Source organism: Xiphias gladius, chromosome 20 (assembly GCF_016859285.1).
Source record: "Xiphias gladius isolate SHS-SW01 ecotype Sanya breed wild chromosome 20, ASM1685928v1, whole genome shotgun sequence".
NCBI lineage: Eukaryota > Metazoa > Chordata > Actinopteri > Istiophoriformes > Xiphiidae > Xiphias > Xiphias gladius.
This window is the reverse complement of record NC_053419.1, coordinates 13,797,957-13,815,073: the sequence shown is the minus strand read 5'-3', so window position 1 is coordinate 13,815,073 and position 17,117 is coordinate 13,797,957. Positions and strand designations below refer to the sequence as shown.

Below are 17,117 nucleotides of genomic sequence, written 5' to 3'. Positions count from 1 at the left end.
GACAGATCATACATAAGTTCCACACTCTTTTACAGCCACCATTTTAAATTGGAGTTAAAAGAAAAAACAGGGATCTTACAACATGCACATTTACACTAACATTTCAGTGTAATAAAATACCATGGGTCTTCCCTGTAATATGTCTAGCTAGGGGAAATTTATTTTTCTTATTTTTTATGGCCATTCCCTACAACTGAAATGATAAACATCAACTGGCTATCATTTGTTATTCAATTGTATTATTTAATTGAAAATATAAAAATTCTGTCGGATAATGTGAGTTAAAAAAAATGTTTTTGTATAGTACTTAACTACATGATTGTGTTTCAGTTGAATTGTCTTATATTTATTATATCTTTTTAAAAAATATTGACCGGTGGATGGCAGCATGCTTCACTTCGCCCAGTCTGCGTAAAATTAAGGATACGAAGAAGATGACTCACCGGAAAAAAACCTTTCGCCTCTGCTGCTGTGCATGAGGTTGGCGGGCTGCTGGTTGTGTTGGATGTATTTGTTTAAATTTTGCTTGAGAGCCGAGTGAACAGATCTTCTTAAGCAAATAACCCGGTATCGTCTTTCCAGTCGGGTAAAGCAACGAGTTCACTTTGAAACACTCTTATTTCATACTTAGCTAGCATTTAGCTTGTAGCTTAATAGTAAGGTTGTAATGCTAGCAGCTAACTCACCGGTATTCCTCCACCAGCTTGCCAATATTAGCTAGCTAATATTACAGTGAATTTGGCAGTATACCTTTCTGTTATTGACGTCTGAAATCTCGGCTAACTTTGCTGACAGTCTCGATGTTTATCTCTGTAGACACGTTAGCGGTGGTAGCCCAACCATGCCGTCCAGCGCTGGACCCAGCAGCCCCGCCGCTGCACTCGCTGAAGCGCTGGAAAACTCTGCCCGACTGATTGACAGACACCTGCAGGATGACCGCTGCTTTCCTGACCTGTCGGAGCTGCTGAGCGTCCCATCACACAGTAAGTTATGCGGAGGGATGGAGCAGAAGAGGAGGGAACGACCTAACATTAGCTACCAGACTTTAAGTCTTTCTGTTTACCCTGGGGCTGCCATGCCAAACCACAAATTGTTGGATTGAGGAGGAGGTTGGACGATGTTGATAAAAGCAAATATCACCACAGGTTTTGATTAAAGCTTTGATACAAATAATTAGAGTCGCTGTTGATGCTATTAAAGATAGAAAGATTTGAGAAATGTTTCTGAGTAATATGGATATGGTGGTGAAAAAGGTCAAGACAAGTTTAGAGGCCTGTATTATTTAATTGTACTGCACTGGAAGAAAAGGTTGCTATAAAATGCCTTTTGTGATACAGCTTAACAGACACAGTAATTTGAAGCTATATCAAAATATATTGATTAAAAATCCTGCATATCATCTGAGAACAAGACATTGGTCTTATATAGGTTCTTCATTCAACTGTGAAATGAGGCCACTACTGTGTACACCTGAGTCTTTTTATGGCTGTCAGAATCCATTTTCTCTTTTCTAGCACAAAGGTGAAAAGCTTTGAGGCGTATGTTGACATGGAGCAAATACAGACTGCCAAAATATTAATTTCTCAATATTCCCTCCAGAATAGAAATCCATAAAAATTGGTCAGATTGTGTTTAAATGGCATGTACAGATGAAAAATCCAGATGTTTAACCAGCTTTCTATTCTGGGTTATATAGTCAATACATGTTTCAACAGATAGAACACATAAGATGCCAAATTTGTCCCCTTGTCATATTTCATACAGTCTAATAAAAGAATATAATTGTATACAAGGGAAATGTTATAGGACTTGAATTCATAATTTACTGCCAAAATGCTGAGTCTGAGGATAGTGCATAATCAAACTTATTGTTTTTATTGATTGTGTTGATAGATATGCCGTCCCTCTCTGGAGTGTCAGACATGGACTATCCCCTCCAAGGACCGGGTTTACTGAGTGTGCCAAATCTCCCGGAGCTCAGTGCAGTCCGCCGAGTCCCTCTGCCGCCTGAGCTTGTGGAGCAGTTCAGCCGTATCCTTTTTTGATCATTCAGGAAAAACTGTTCTAGAGCTTTCAGTTGGACCCAGAGGTTTCCATCAGACTCATAGTAAAAATGGAAAGTTGATTGCTCTTGTTTTTGTTGCACAAGAAATTTGAGTTTCAACTTAACCGTTTCATAGATATGCAATGTAACTGCATGATGGGAGTTTTTCCTGAGATCTGTCGAGCCTGGCTGACTATTGACAATGACATCTTCATGTGGAATTATGAGGATGGGTGAGTATATTTAGTTAGATTTTAGGTGATTGAGTGACATGATCCATGATAAAAATAACATAACAACTTCCATGAAGACAAACTTCGAGCGAAGATAGTTACTTATTTTTATCTGTTGTGTTCCTTGCAGAGGAGACGTGGCCTATTTTGATGGCCTTATTGAAACCATTCTTGCAGTGGGTCTAGTAAAACCAAAACAAGGTATGTATAGACGCTTACACTCACCATTGTTTTACATTTACTTTTCATTTGAATAATGCTTATGATTTTTGTTTTCCTCAGGAATTTTACAGCCACACATTCAGTACCTCTTAGTATTGGCCACTTCCGTGGATGTAGTGATCCTTGGGCTGAGCTTCCCCAAGAACCAGGCTGGTGAGTCTCTCATACAACTCAACCACTGTGACATTGCCTTTAAGTTGTTCCCTTTAGCATGCAATTTTTTAGATGTCAAAAGAAAATTCTTATTAAGATTTTCTGTTTAAATTTGAATTAAATTAATTGAAATTTTAACCCTAAGAGTTTAACCTCTTATCCTGAATCCTCTGTGGAATCTTGTAATAAGATTATCACATGATGCTGCTATACAGTAAAAGATGTCCAACTGGTTTAAAACTGCAAGGGGCATGCAAAACACAGCAGCTTACAGGCATAAGCTAAATATGTTGCCACTTACATAGTCAGATATGTACAAACAAGGGGCAGATCAGCTAGGCAAATGTGCAAGATAATGACATCTGCTGTATCGAAACACTGCCATATTGTAACTGTGTTGAACCTCAGATGTGCAAACTGTTGAGAATCAACACATCAACAAATTCTGTGTTTAACTGAAATGGTACTTGTAAAGACATCAGGGTGGGATATGGAGGGAACTGAGGTGTCGTATCCCACATTCTTGCCATGTTTTGTTTGCAACAGATCAATTAACCACCACTTGTACCTGTAATGGTTTATCCGGATCATCTTTGTGTCTCTTTTTTGTTGTAGGATTGAATGACAGCATGTCTGGTGGGATGCAACTGCTACCAGACCCCCTCTTCTCAATCCCCACAGACAACACCTACATCCTGTCCATCACCTCCACAGATCTGGGACGCATTTTTATGGCAGGAAAGGACGGCTGCCTCTATGAGATAGCTTACCAGGCCGAGGCTGGCTGGCTGAGCCAGCGCTGCAGAAAAATCAACCACTCCAAAAGCTCTCTGTCCTTCCTCATCCCCTCTGTGCTCCAGTTCTCCTTCTCTGAAGACGGTAAGGAAAGAGACAGATTTCCATGTGGAGCGAAAAATGTCTGTGATATAAATGAACTTAGCTTCGCTTGTCCTGCTGCTCCACAGACCCCATTGTGCAGATAGCTATCGACAACTCCCGCAACACACTATTCACACGGTCCGAGAAAGGTGTCCTGCAGGTATGACATTTGCTGGATATCATCTCTTTTTTGATTACGAGGGAAACTGGTGATTGTCAGTGGGCTGCAGTAATTAACAATTTGGCTTTTTCAGGTGTATGACCTGGGCTTTGATGGGCAGGGGATGAGTCGTGTGGCAACCATGTCACAAAGCTCCATTGTTGCAGCTGCTGGAAACATAGCCAGGTACTTCTGGGTTTGACGAACCTGAAACATTTCTTTCACATCTGACATTAATTCTTCTCACAGGGAAGTAAGATTTTTTTCTTCCTCTTTGAAACTCCCCTTCCTTTGCAGGACAATTGATCGTTCTGTCTTCAAGCCCATTGTCCAGATCTCTGTGATTGATAGATCTGAATCCTCAGACTGTCACCTGCTCGCTGTCACTCATGCAGGTGAAGATTACTGAGCAGTATTGAAAAATTGTAGGATACCTGTTGGGTAACATGAAATAAGTTTGTCCTTTACATTTGCCTGCACATATTGTTTTTCTGTAGGTGTGCGCCTCTACTTCAGCACCACACCTTTTGCCCTGCCACACCAGAAGCATGTGGCAGTTCGACCTAGCCTGCTAGCTTTGGTCCATGTCCGTCTGCCACCAGGGTTTTCTGCATCGTCTACCCTGCAGAAACCTGCAAAGGTCCATAAAGCACTACACAGCAAAGGTTTGCTATTTCTCAGTTTACCAGAAACAAACTCAAACTTGTCTTGTTTTGTTCTGTTTTGTTTTAAGTGCTATGTTCAGCTCACTGGCCTAAAGGACCAGTGTTGGTAAGAATCCAGATTCGTTGTAATACATTTTGGCCTTGTTTAAATCTTGCAGGCATTCTGCTAATGGCTGCTTCTGAGACAGAGGACAATGACATTCTATGGTGCATCAATCATGACTCATTTCCCTTCAAGAAACCCTTGATGGAAAGTCAGGTTGGTACATAAAATGCGTACAGTAAATGGATTACACGCGCGTTTTTTTTTTTTTTTTTTTTCAGAAATAACCTTACTGACCTTAAAAACACTGTAGCTCTTTTACTCAGAATTCAGAGAACAACTGATACAGAGATTGCAATATCATTATGTCAGCTGATTGATTAATTGATTTATTTGTCATATTTCTGGCTGGACATTTTGGATGACATTATTTTTGTTAGCAAACAGCTTGTTTTACCAGCTAAAAGCTGTGATATACTGGCTAATAAAAAAATATGCATTATGCCTCTCTTTCTTCTGTTGTGTTGCAGATGATGTCTAATGTTGATGGGCACTCTTGGGCTCTTTGTGCTCTCAATGAGGAGAGGCCAACCAAGATTTTTACTCCTCTAAACAAGGAACAGATCCCCATCACTGATTCGCCAGTGGTGGTCCAGCAGCACAATATCTCTCCGCAGAAGTTTGTCCTTCTCTCTGCAAAGGTTAAAATTTCTGTGATACACTTGCGTACATAGTGCTTAATCTTGCTATAGGGTGATAAAACTGTGGCTTAATTTGTACACAAAGTTTGGTCTCCTTGTGTCCTGTAGGGGAGCCATATCTTCCAAAAACTGCGGCCAGTTGATCAGCTCCGTCATCTGTTGGTGAGCTGTGCTGGAGGAGAAAGTGAAGAGATTGAGCGCTTCTTCAAGCTGCACAGGGTACAAAGCATGATATTAGATGATACTAGACGAAACAGAAATGCCTGCACACAGGATTAAGGCATGCCGCCTTAGACCAGTGTGCAGATATGTTTCTCTCTCTCACACACGCACAGACGCACGCACAAAATACCCATTCCAGTTGTTTGTTTTGTACAGGAGGAGCAGGCTTGTGCCACAGCACTGATACTGGCTTGCTCCAGCGCTGCTTGTGACAGAGAGGTTTCACAATGGGCCACCAGAGCCTTCTTCAGGTCACATAATACTTTCTGTACACAGATATATTTACACTTACTCACACTAAACATAAAACTAAAAGCAGCTCTTCTGTTGTTATTGTGATCAGATATGGAGGAGAAGCACAGATGAGATTCCCCGCAGCCATGACATCTCCTAGTACTGTTGGACCTGTGATGAGCTCTCCAGCACCTGGTAAATGATAAGCAAATACTGTCCACTGGGATGGACGGGCTGATACTGTATAAATAGAGACCAAACTCGACAGCTTAAACTCCTCTCACATCATGTAAAGTAAACACGCACATTACATTACAAAGTATTTGACTAATCGGGTAGACAGGATACACAAAGAGAATGTAATGTCATCCAAAAACATTTCAGTCGTGACATTAATGTGTTCATAAAATACATGTTTAAAGCATTGTCATTTCTGTTACTCTCCCCTCAGGCATCGTACCCCCAGCTCTGGCCACACCTTTCGCACCGATGCACTCTGGGTCCGCCCCTATCACACCCATGTCAGCTGGCCCAGAGGTGATTTTCTCAGGGAAACACAATGGCATCTGCATCTACTTTGCTCGCATTCTTGGGTAAATAAATCCTTTTTTCTAGAGCTTTAATTTTTTGGGCTTCTTTTTAGTTAGAAGTGTGAATGCTGATGTGCAATGATGGTGTCCATACCGAACGACATATCTTTCTCTCCTGTTTCTGCTGACCTCACAGAAATATATGGGATGGAAGCCTTGCTGTTGAGAAAGCCATGAGCAAAGGAAATCAGACTGTCAGTATTGTAAGTGGCAGATTTACTTTAAGCATCCGCGTACATTTTTGGAATAATTATACTAATAGAGGTTAGTCAGCACTAACTGATATCTGTTGTCTCCAAAGTTGGAAAGCAGTGTTGGATCATTTGATCTGGAGTCAGTCCTTCTGGAGCTCTGTGGATTAAGGGAGTTTCTTGATAAAAACTCTCAGTTCAGTCCATCCTCTCTCGGTGCTGCAAGGTAAGAGCTCCTTCTGTGCTTGCTTAGTCTTATGTAAAACTAATCGGTGTGTTTAAGTTGAAATAGGTTTAGTTAGTTATCTTAACATGTTGGCACATACTTCTCCTAATCGTCAAATTAAAGTTAATCAGAGTTCATCAACAGTCATCGCTTAATAACAAAGAACCAAAGACTGCTGCTGCTCCAGCCAAACGTGTTCCACTACTGCCCACACACTGGTCAGTGATGTCACTTCAAGCTTATTTAAAATATATATATTTTTCATCAATGCCAAAACAACTGCTGTGATTTCAAGGGTTTGGTTGTGACCAGAAAAGTATCTTTCATGAATATTTCTGTCTGTAGAAGGCAGTTCGGGTGCAGTTTTCCGTGTGGTGATTCAGTGTAAATTTTGTCTTTAGGCTCACTTGCCATTTGTGATCACACTTGTCATGTGTCAGTTTGACAAGTGAAACTTAATGTTCAGTTTAGTGTGTAGTATTGGCTGCAGTGAGAACTAAATCAAAGCTGGGTTTTTTTTTTTTTTTTTTTTTTTTAATGAAGACCCGCTCAAACTGAAACTAAATATGACTGTGTTTTTATTCTGAAAAATACTCTCACCTTGTACATTACTTTTCATAGGGAATATTTCCACATGAAAGTGGAACTTGTAAAAACAGGATCCAGATCTGGAAAAAACTCTGCTGTAACTGAGTCTCGTTTCCCATCTCGCCTGAATAAAATATGTTCTGCTCCTTGTTAGTTTTAGCTCCCCTGCCAACCTGCAGCAAAGGCTGCTGGGATTTATGCGTCCTGATGGAGCCAGCTCTCAGCAAGTCCAGCAGGAGCTCCAGAGAAAATATCACAGTGAGTGCAGGTTTCCACATTTTCCTGAGTATTGTCAGGGGCCATTATTTTATCAATAATATTAATAATAGTCTTAATCTTATTCAACGGGAATTGAGCATTCAGTATTTAGATATTTGATGTACTAACAATTTTGAAAAACTGGGACGAACTTGAACTGCGTTCATCTTTCCTGTTTCTAATTCCTCTGTTTCTTGTCTCTCTTGTCTCCATCTTTCTATCCAGCCAAGGCTCAGGTGTATGAGAAAGTGTCCCTGCAGGGCATCCAGCAGTTAGTGCATCGCTCCTATCAGACTCTGGCCCTCTGGAAACTTCTCTGTGATCATCAGTTCAGCCTCATTATGTCTGAACTGCCAAAGGTAAATGTGTGCACAAACCCTTCTCCTGCATTACAAACAGATGCTCATTAATCATCTCTGCGGTATTCACCCACTGGCTTTCCTGAATGTAATGCCTTTTGTTTTCAATGTGAGCTCTTCATTGTTCCTGGGGTGCTTATTTCTCACGCTGCCATTTTTTTTCTGTTTTGTAGGAGTTTCAAGAGCAGATGAAGGGAGCAAGTTTTAAGGATGTAGTGATCCGGGGCAAGGAGCTGTCTGGAGCGCTCATCACAGCGCTCATTAATGTCTACATCAAAGATAATGCCCCTGTGGATGCCATCAGCAATCACCTGCGGGACATCTGTCCCCTGCTGTACAGCAGCGATGACAACATTTGCTCAAAGGTACATAAACACACAAACAGAGTGTTTTGGGGTCCTTGAAAGTTCTTAAAATATTCAAAGCGGAATTATCTTAAAACCTTAAATGGTGCTAGATGTGGTTAAATATTTCCGTCTTTATTACAGATTCAGGGGTCTGCATTTTTTATTTTTTATTGTAGTCTTGGTTTCCTGGTTTCACACTTCCTGCAATCTTGAGGATAATTGTGTGATCATCAAGTCATTAAAAGTTATGGATTCATTCTCCTGATTCATTTTCTCAGTATTTAAATTGTTACTTTTGTCTCCCACTCAGGCTAATGAGTTGCTGCAGGGCTCTAAGCAGATCCAGAATAAGGCAGATAAAGAGAGAACACTGAGAGAGTCTCTACGTCTCTATCAGCAGATCAGCCAACACACAGATCTGCCGCTTGTCTGCTCCCAGTACAGGCAAGGTAGGGACACGCAAGAACCCCTTCCATTCTCTGTCTGTTTGTGTAGTTGATATGTTCACTAATGCTTTTTTTTTTTTTTTTTGGATACTTAAAATTTGTTTTTTTTAAAAGTGCATCCATAACTAGTTCTTTTAAACTGTCTCAGTGCGTTTCTACGAGGGAGTCCTTGAGTTGTGCCTCACCGCAGCAGACAAGAAGGATCCACAGAGATTGGGGCCCCACTTCTACAAGAACGGAGAGCCTGAGGAGGACAGAGCGGGACAGCAGGCCTTCCAGGAAAGGTAAACACAGGAAAGATTTAGTACATAAAAAATCAGCGTTATGGATGGCTATTGGAGTCGATTGTCACCAACATTTTTCCACCCTCCTCTCTCCACTCCAGACTTTCGTGTTATAAGTGCATCACAGACACCATGCAGGAGCTTGTGAACCAGAGCAAAGCTGCACCTCAGTCCCCTAGTGTTCCAAAGCAGCCTGGGCCGCCCGTTATGACCTCAGACCCCAATATGCTCAGTAATGAAGAAGCTACTGCCCACGTGAGTAAGAAAGGGGCCGTTGATGCTTATTTGTTGCCACAGCAGTGTCTACTTGATCTGCATTTCTAATGAAAATCTGTCGTTCCCTCGTAGTTTGAGCAGATGCTTGGCCTGGCCCAGAGGTCTCAGGACGAGCTCTTTCACATCGCTCTGTACAACTGGCTGATTCAGGCTGACCTGACTGACAAACTGCTGGAGGTAGTGTATTCGTGCATGTGTAATTATCTGTTTTCACTCGAAATTTTCATCTCGCTGTAGTTTTGTTTGGACATATTGCAATCTAACGCGTATCGTTTTCTCTTTTCCCATTTGTACTGAAAAATACTGAGATTTAAAAAAACAAGTACATCAGTTTAGACTGAATTTCACCCAGATTTTATGGCCCCACACACAAGTTGGTTTGTTTTCTGACAAAAGGAGACACTCTTTATTGCAATAAATGAAAATGCAAAAAATCCACTTGAGAGTAGTGTCTCTGCATCACATTTTTATAATCCCTGTTTTACTTGGATTCTTGTAGTATTTTTTTTTTTCATATACACCTATAACCCTGTGTATATCCAAAGTAAGCATGTGTCTGTCAACATCTTTAGACACATTGTTGTGTGATTACATGCGGTCTGTCTTATAGCTGCCCTTTCATTTGTCCTCTGTTGTCCAGGTAAATTCTCCATACCTGGAGGAACACCTGATGAATATGATCAAGCAGGACCAGAGTAAGGTGCACAATATGGACCTGTTGTGGCGCTACTACGAGAAGAACCGTAACTTTGGCAAGGCCGCTCACGTACTAGCCCGCCTCGCTGACATGCACAGGTTTGGATACACAACAACAGGATAATAAGTTTCATTCTGGTAGAACATTTTCACTTAACATGTCTCCTGGTTACCACATATACCATATATACAGTACATGGACCCTTTTAACGGTTTGTTTTCTTTTTTTAAGTGACATGATTTAAAAAAACAACCTGTTGTGTAATCTCAAATCACGCAGCACTGAGATCTCTCTGAAGCAGCGTTTGGAGTATATTGCCCGAGCCATCTTGTCTGCTAAGAGTTCCTCCTGCATCTCAGCTCAGGCCTCTGATGGCGAGTTCCTTCATGAACTGGAGGAAAAGATGGAGGTACACGTGTAGTGGTGATCAAAGTGAGGGGAAATAAGCAAGATCCATCTATGAAAATGAGCATTGTCATCACTTGTTTTTTTTTTTTCTGTTCCTCCTCCTAGCTGGTGCGTATCCAAGTACAGATTCAGGAGACCTTAATCAGACAGTACTCCCATCATCCCTCAGTGAAAAATGTCATCTCTCAGTTGGACTCAGAGCTCATGGACATCACAAAGGTAACATGCAGCATCAGAACAATTTATCAGCAGGAGTTAAGTTTTTTTAAACAGCTTTTTAGGAATGACGGATAAAGGTTTTTCTTACAGTGAATGGAAAATGTAATCTTTTTCTTGTGTAGCTTTACGGGGAGTTTGCTGACCATTTCAAATTGTCTGAGTGCAAGCTGGCCATCATTCACTGCGCAGGACACTCTGACCCAATCTTGGTGCACTCGCTGTGGCAGGAGATCATGGAGAAAGGCAAGTGTAATGTCAACACCCTGCGAAAATTTCACCTGGGCCCTTCCTATGCCATAATGTGCATTAAATATCAGTTACGAGTGTTTTGAATCTTGTCTTTCAGAACTAGGAGACACCGTGGCCATGAGTCCAGCAGACAGGATGAGGTCTCTTAGATTGAAGCTAGTATCACTGGGAAAGATTTATGCTGGAACACCAAGATATTTCCCCCTGGGTAAGCATTCATATCTTCCTGCAATTATGTTCAATTTTCCTTCAGTTAGAATTTTCCAGCTTGCTGTTCACCATTTTGTTAACAGTAATATAATTAGACTTCCCTTTTGCATCATTTATGTCAACATGTCTCTGAGGTCCAGGTCTGTAGGGTCATGCAGGTGCTCTAGGTCTTTGCTTAATTATCCTCCCGTTACAACTGGCCTGTTCAAACCTGTCACCTCTGTGGAGACTGATTCCTTTTATATACATCCTTGGTACTTGCACACATGCACAGAATCAGCTATGTCAGAGGCAAAACACATTTTCCCAAGCAATAAACATATTGCTGACTAATCAGTACTCATAAGTGTCAATGCGTCCTGCGATTTTTAGAGTTCCTGGTTAAGTTTCTGGAGCAGGAGGTGTGTCGACTCAACTGGGATGTGGGATCTGTCACCTCCACCATGCAGGAGATTGGAGTACAGTTACCACGTCTTCTGGAGGTCTATGACCAGCTCTTCAAAACACGGGTACATGCTTCAGATAACATATCATGTTTCAGTGCATCACTTCTGCACTTATTTTAAAGTTGTTGTAAAGTATTCCATTCTTGTGATGAGGACTAAATTGTCTCTTCCTTAATCCAATATCCCGCCTCATGTCCTTTTCGCCTGTAGGATCCCTGCTGGCAGCGGCTGAAGAAACCTCTCCACTTGGTGGAGTGTATCCATGTGCTTCTCTCCGGATACGTGGATGATCCCAGCAGAGTACCAACCTATGACAGGTAATCATCATCTGAGTAGCTGGCCTGTAGTGGGCGCTGCAGTGTTTGCCTTGTTTTTTTAAAAAGACAGTAGCATGAGCTTGAGGCCCCTGGTTAAAATCCCTGTGACAACTAATGCCCCAAGTTTGAGGAACTCTGAACACCTCTACATAACATTTCAGAATATCTGTGACAGAGGTGGAAGCTGCATTTTGGAAATAAGTTTCACTCAAAATACTTCAGTTCAAATGAAACAGTAGCTCCCTCCATTTTTGAATGACTGGTATGATGATAAACATCACTTGCTTATCTTTTTCAAAATGCCTCGTTGTGACTCCCAGCAGCTATATGTAGAACATACATAATACATAAAAATAAGACTTGCCCCCTGAGCTTTGACTCTGCAGTGAGAGTAACAAATGTACAACAGCTGAAATACAACTCTGATCTTGATCAAACCTGGCTGTGTTTTATGCAGCCAGAGGCATTTTTGCAGTTTCCAGGCAACAGATCATGTCTGTCAGTCACTTGTGTGCTGCCAACACCAGCTCCATTCTCGCAGTCAAAAGACACAGTGCCACGGTTACCTTAAACTCCAAATGCCTACTGATTTTTGGCCAACTTTGATGTTTTTGGTTGTATCCTTACAATTTCTCTCTGGGAGGTTGGATTGCTTAGGATCAGAACTGCTCTTTGCACGGGGCGCTCCGTTCAAAGTATAGGCTCACACTTAGTGAGTCCATCTTAAAACAATACTCACACGCCCATATGTACACTGAAATATTATTTGCCGTAATTTTTCCTCCTGTCCACACTGGCTGTGACAAAATTCCTTCATAAAGGGATTTTAATTTAGGTGACGGGAGACAAAATTCATGAAAATGCATTTCAGAGTAGGGCTGAAGATATTATGAAGCTTCTACAGACTAGTTTAGCCAAATCATGTGGCCATATTCCAAAAATGATTGCCCTTTTAGTACAAATTACCCTCCTGTGTTACTATCCCTCCCCCTCAGCTCAGCAATGAATCACTGTCTGGGGAAACACAAAGAGGGAGTTTTGCACTAAAACAACCAACTTTGGAACATCCCCAATTGATTTGACTAACTCAGACTGTTACAACCTCATATGAGCCTCAGCTGTTTTTCAGAATGCATTTAAATAAAGACTGAGGACTGGCTTTTCTCCTCCATCATTTACATTGGAATCACAGCCAGTATGGGCACAAGGAACAGCAGCTAATAATAGGTTTTCTTGGGGTAAAAATCCTTCTTTGTTGAAAATTAAGAGACTGAAACCGGTGAGCCCAGAAGAAAGTGCCTTGTGTGGGACTGAAACCTGCAGTAAAGTTAGTTTAACAGTTTGTTTTTCCATCTACTTCAGGCGCCGATTCACTAACGTGTGTCTTGACAACATCTGTGGATACCTTGTGGAGCTGCAGTCTCTGAGCCCAAACTCGGCCCTTCAACAAACCATCGGCAACTTCAAGTCGCTGCAGGCGAAGCTGGAGAAACTCCATTGACGTCACTAGTAACATCTTTCATCAGGACAAGTGACAGGTGACCTTTGGATGTCACACTGTTGGCCTTAATTTAACAGCTGATTTAAAAAGTGTGATTACATTATCAGCACACACAACATGATGATCATATTCCACTGTAGAGTTTGCCTCTTTCTCTTTAGTCTGTTGTGTTACAGCTTGGCAAGGTTTTGTTGTTAAGGGACGGTGGAAGCAGTTGATAGTTTTTGGGTTAGGATGAGGGAGACCGAAAAGACACATTTTATAACTTATTTGATGCATTTTGTTACAGGTTTAAACGTTATGCTGAAATACAACTTTGGAAAGCAAGTTGCTGTTGGTTATTTGCATTATGTGCAAATAGCTAGATCAGATATCAAAAAATAACAAGTTATTTGAGTTAGCTGTGTTTATAGAAAAAAAACATGAAATCCCTCTGAATTTTACAGGTTAGCAATCCTATTTTGAAGATGCACTAAATGACGATTGATTCGGGATATTTTCATATGAATACACTTTACACAAGTAAATATACCTGACTAACGCCTTTTCATCACAGTGTTGGATGTTGTAATTATGTACATAACTTGGCCATAATGTTGTCCCTTCTGCCAAAGGTCATTCACACACTTAGACATTATTTTCCTATGTATTATTTACAGTGAGCAGTTTGTCTACGTGGCTGATAAATTTAACAGTGCTGTTGTGAATGAGTGCTTTTGTGATTGTTTTGAATGTAGATCAATTTTTTAAACAGTGTAGTTCACGGTGCTACTTTGCGTTTGGAAAGAAACTGATAAAACATTTTTATAAAGAAATAAAACTTGTCATTGCTTTTGTGTATAAGGATGTTTTGACAACACTACACAGCTACTACTTGTCATCTGTGAACCAACAAACTCCTCTTCTTAGGTATAATTTTGTGTAAAATTTTTATAAATAATTTCAGCAGAAAGGAGGATTTAATTGCTGAGTGTTGATAATGTGACACTGCAGAGGGAGTCCAATAATGGACCCTCATGTCGTCACTGATTGTGTTTACGTAATTATCTTTAATTTGAAAACAGCACTCTGGGTTTCTTACAGTCATCATAAACAGGGCAGTAATTGCTAAAGGTCTTTTTCTCCAATTAGGTGTGCACTCTAGTATACAATTATGTTTGATTTTTAGCCTCATGAAAAATAAAATGATTTTGGCCTGATGCTGGGTTGATATATCTCTTAATTTTAGCAGTGAGTCAGTAAACTTGCACAAAATGCACTCAGTAGAGTGCAGACCTCTGCCTAGGCCAATGTCAAACAACATACACCAGCCTTCAGAGGAAAAAAAAAAAACTGAAATTCATACTAAACAATCCAGATTTACCCCCGGGCCCCTGCACCATCCCTCCACCACGCTCGGTCTGAATCAGTTTAGTACTTTTTGCGTAACCCTTCTGACAAATAAACAAACCAACAAAAGAGCGACGGGTGAGAACAGAACCTCCGTGGCGGAGGTAATAAAGTGAACATCATTATGCTCCTGCTCACTTTACATTCTTAACAAGAAAAACATTTAAATTCACGAAGCAAGTCACTTTACAAAATACAAGAAGAGTAAATTTAGGTTTGTGCTGTTAGAATCCACAGTGTGAGCAGCAACATTATAATGTTACATACTCCACAAACGTCTTACTTTTTTGCTTCATAATTATAATACATTTTATTTTACATAGCTTTTTTTCAAAATAAAGTTACAAGGGATTTCATAGTTGAGAAGTAAAATACTGAACAAATGATAAAACAATAAAATTATGTGAAAAGCAACGCAAACAATATTTCATTTTTGTAATAAATGTATGATTATATGTATTCATGTTGGGAAAACAGCAAATAGAATAAAAATGTTAGTAAGCTTAGCAATGTCTGATATTAAAAGATGACATTAAAAGATGAGCCTTTCAGCCTGAGATCACTAGACAGAACACTTCAAAGCTGTTTAACCCTGACAATAAAGCGCTCTCACGTTTAGTTTTCTTTTTAGGCTTTTGGGGCTTTCTGACTGGATATGAGAGACAAATAGTAGTTTTGAGACCACTTGAATATTAGATTAGAGAAACACTACACTGAGTATAAAGTGGATGCAGTGTACACATTTCTACCTTTTACATGAGCAAGAAAGCTTTTTCACTCCATGCAGGAATATGTAGGGGATGATGCAGGTGTAGGAGGCTGCAATATAGCTGGCCACCTCCACCATTATTGAGGAGGTGTGGATGCTGTTGGTGATGCGCAGAAACAGATGAGTCAGCCAGCAGACCAGGAATACGCTGGCCACAGCCACCACACTCTTGGCTGCCCTCACCTGAGTGCTTGTGCTCGTACTGGGCTTAGTTAGCATCTGGCTGGGCCGAGAAAGACCTGGTTGAGCTCCAACTCTGCCGTCGGTGTTAGTTCCCCTGTTGATGGGAGAACTGTGGGAACTGTGACCAGACATGCCCCCGTTTGGACAGTGGGAAGCAGCTATGCCCGTATAAATGTTCCGGGATGCAGAATCTTTGCGATCTTTTGAGGTGCCTGGTCCAGCATCCATGCTGACAGAGCTCTCATCATTTCTGTTTTCATCTCGAACACTTTCCCTGGTGGCGTCAGAGTTATGAGCCTTTATGCGTCGCTGGTTTTGAAGCAGAGTGATGACAATTTGGACACTGGCAAATACAATCCCAGCAACGGGGAGCGCATTAGCCAGGGTTAAATAAAAGGTGTCGTAGGTTTGCCTGGCAAATGCGTTAGGAAAGATGTCTACACAGTCCTCATGGCTGTCGTTTCCTCCCTCAACTACGACAAAGAAAAAATGTGGGATGCTGAAGGCCACAGCCACCATCCAGCTCCCGGCCAGCAGACAGCCCACCAGACACAGGCTGTCCAGCCGCACCGGTGCTCCCCCACGTTTCAGGGACCCGACCAGCTTCTGGTGCCAGAAAGCGCTGATGAAGAAGGTCGTGTAGATGCTGCTGGTTTCGGAGAGGTCAGAACAAAAACGAAACACACCGCAGAAGGTTTCCCCCAGGAACCATCGGCCGGCAAAATCTGCAATGGTGTCAGGCAGGTCCACCAGGTAGCTGGTGATGAGGTTGGAGACCGCCAGGTTGATGAAAAGGACCTCGTTGGTGCGGATGCCAGATTTCTGCCTGGGCAGGGAGCGTATAGCCAGCCAGTTGTTTCCCAGGATCCCTGTGAGAAACATGAGAGCCCTGATGATGGACTCAATCAACTCTTCTGCATCCATTGTTTCACAATATGAGGTGACAACCACACTTTATATACAGTTTCCCCAGGTTTTAATGTTGGATGCTTTGGTCTTTTGACATTTATAGAGGAGGGTATGAGGCCCAACCCAATGACATTTGATGTCTTATCATATTGTTTTCCCTCGTGGAGCCTTAATCATGTAGTCCCACTGAGATGTCCCCCAAGTAGCTTCCCCTGACTAAATCTGAGTGCTCATATTTATTTTATTTCATCATTGTTATTCCTCTGCTCTGGAGCAGTTATTGCCTCTTTCGCCCCCATTCCGAGTCTGGAGAAAAAAAAAACAGACACTGAATTGGGGCGCTGACTCTCCTGTTGACCCATTACATTTTTGTCCGAGTTCCTGCATGCAAATGAGATCTTTATTTTCGGTCCAGCTCTCCTCTGAGGTTGGGAGAAATCAACTCAGCAGCACACAGCTGCACAAAGTGAGCGCCCCATTTATTCTCCATGCAGCAACACTCGATTTCACAGCCCAGTGGCAACGCACATTTTGGGATTTTTCCCTCAGCTGTTTTGTCCCGAGGAGTTCACTAAACACTGCAGCCCACCGTCCGATTGCAGTTTCTTAAGGTGCTCGCGTCCCCCCCCCCCCCCCTTTTATTGTAAGCGGCGGCTGCCTAATGCCAGCGGAACTTTTCGTTCCTCTTTCCTCCTCAGG

At 41.6% G+C, this 17,117-nt stretch overlaps 2 protein-coding genes across 2 annotated transcripts; one reads left to right on the top strand and one right to left on the bottom strand.

Moving 5' to 3' along the window:
• Positions 1-425: 425 nt before the first annotated feature.
• Positions 426-14,349, top strand: nup155 (nucleoporin 155). The gene is made up of 34 exons (XM_040157940.1): positions 426-586; positions 817-983; positions 1,894-2,031; positions 2,181-2,277; positions 2,408-2,478; positions 2,560-2,652; positions 3,268-3,531; positions 3,618-3,691; positions 3,786-3,877; positions 3,989-4,086; positions 4,189-4,356; positions 4,515-4,615; positions 4,930-5,100; positions 5,209-5,319; positions 5,479-5,573; positions 5,666-5,751; positions 6,008-6,149; positions 6,283-6,349; positions 6,448-6,563; positions 7,306-7,409; positions 7,635-7,768; positions 7,942-8,133; positions 8,426-8,564; positions 8,710-8,845; positions 8,947-9,100; positions 9,194-9,298; positions 9,762-9,916; positions 10,098-10,227; positions 10,332-10,445; positions 10,568-10,688; positions 10,792-10,902; positions 11,277-11,413; positions 11,561-11,667; positions 13,030-14,349. The coding sequence occupies exons 2-34, from the start codon at positions 842-844 to the stop codon at positions 13,166-13,168; spliced, it is 4,104 nt and encodes a 1,367-aa protein (XP_040013874.1). The 5' UTR covers positions 426-586; positions 817-841; the 3' UTR covers positions 13,169-14,349.
• Positions 14,350-15,105: 756 nt separating this feature from the next.
• On the bottom strand, positions 15,106-16,433 carry LOC120806616 (rhodopsin). Its single transcript, XM_040157955.1, has one exon. The coding sequence runs from the start codon at positions 16,431-16,433 to the stop codon at positions 15,303-15,305; it is 1,131 nt and encodes a 376-aa protein (XP_040013889.1). The 3' UTR covers positions 15,106-15,302.
• Between the last annotated feature and the right edge of the window lie 684 nt (positions 16,434-17,117).

Excerpts from the sequence above, each read along its gene's own strand:
- nup155 (XM_040157940.1), top strand. The coding sequence starts at position 842 with ATGCCGTCCAGCGCTGGACCCAGCAGCCCCGCCGCTGCACTCGCTGAA. Across the intron at positions 2,278-2,407 it reads ATGTGGAATTATGAGGATGG|AGGAGACGTGGCCTATTTTG; the intron begins GTGAGTATATTT and ends TGTTCCTTGCAG. Across the intron at positions 3,532-3,617 it reads GTTCTCCTTCTCTGAAGACG|ACCCCATTGTGCAGATAGCT; the intron begins GTAAGGAAAGAG and ends GCTGCTCCACAG.
- LOC120806616 (XM_040157955.1), bottom strand. The coding sequence starts at position 16,433 with ATGGATGCAGAAGAGTTGATTGAGTCCATCATCAGGGCTCTCATGTTT.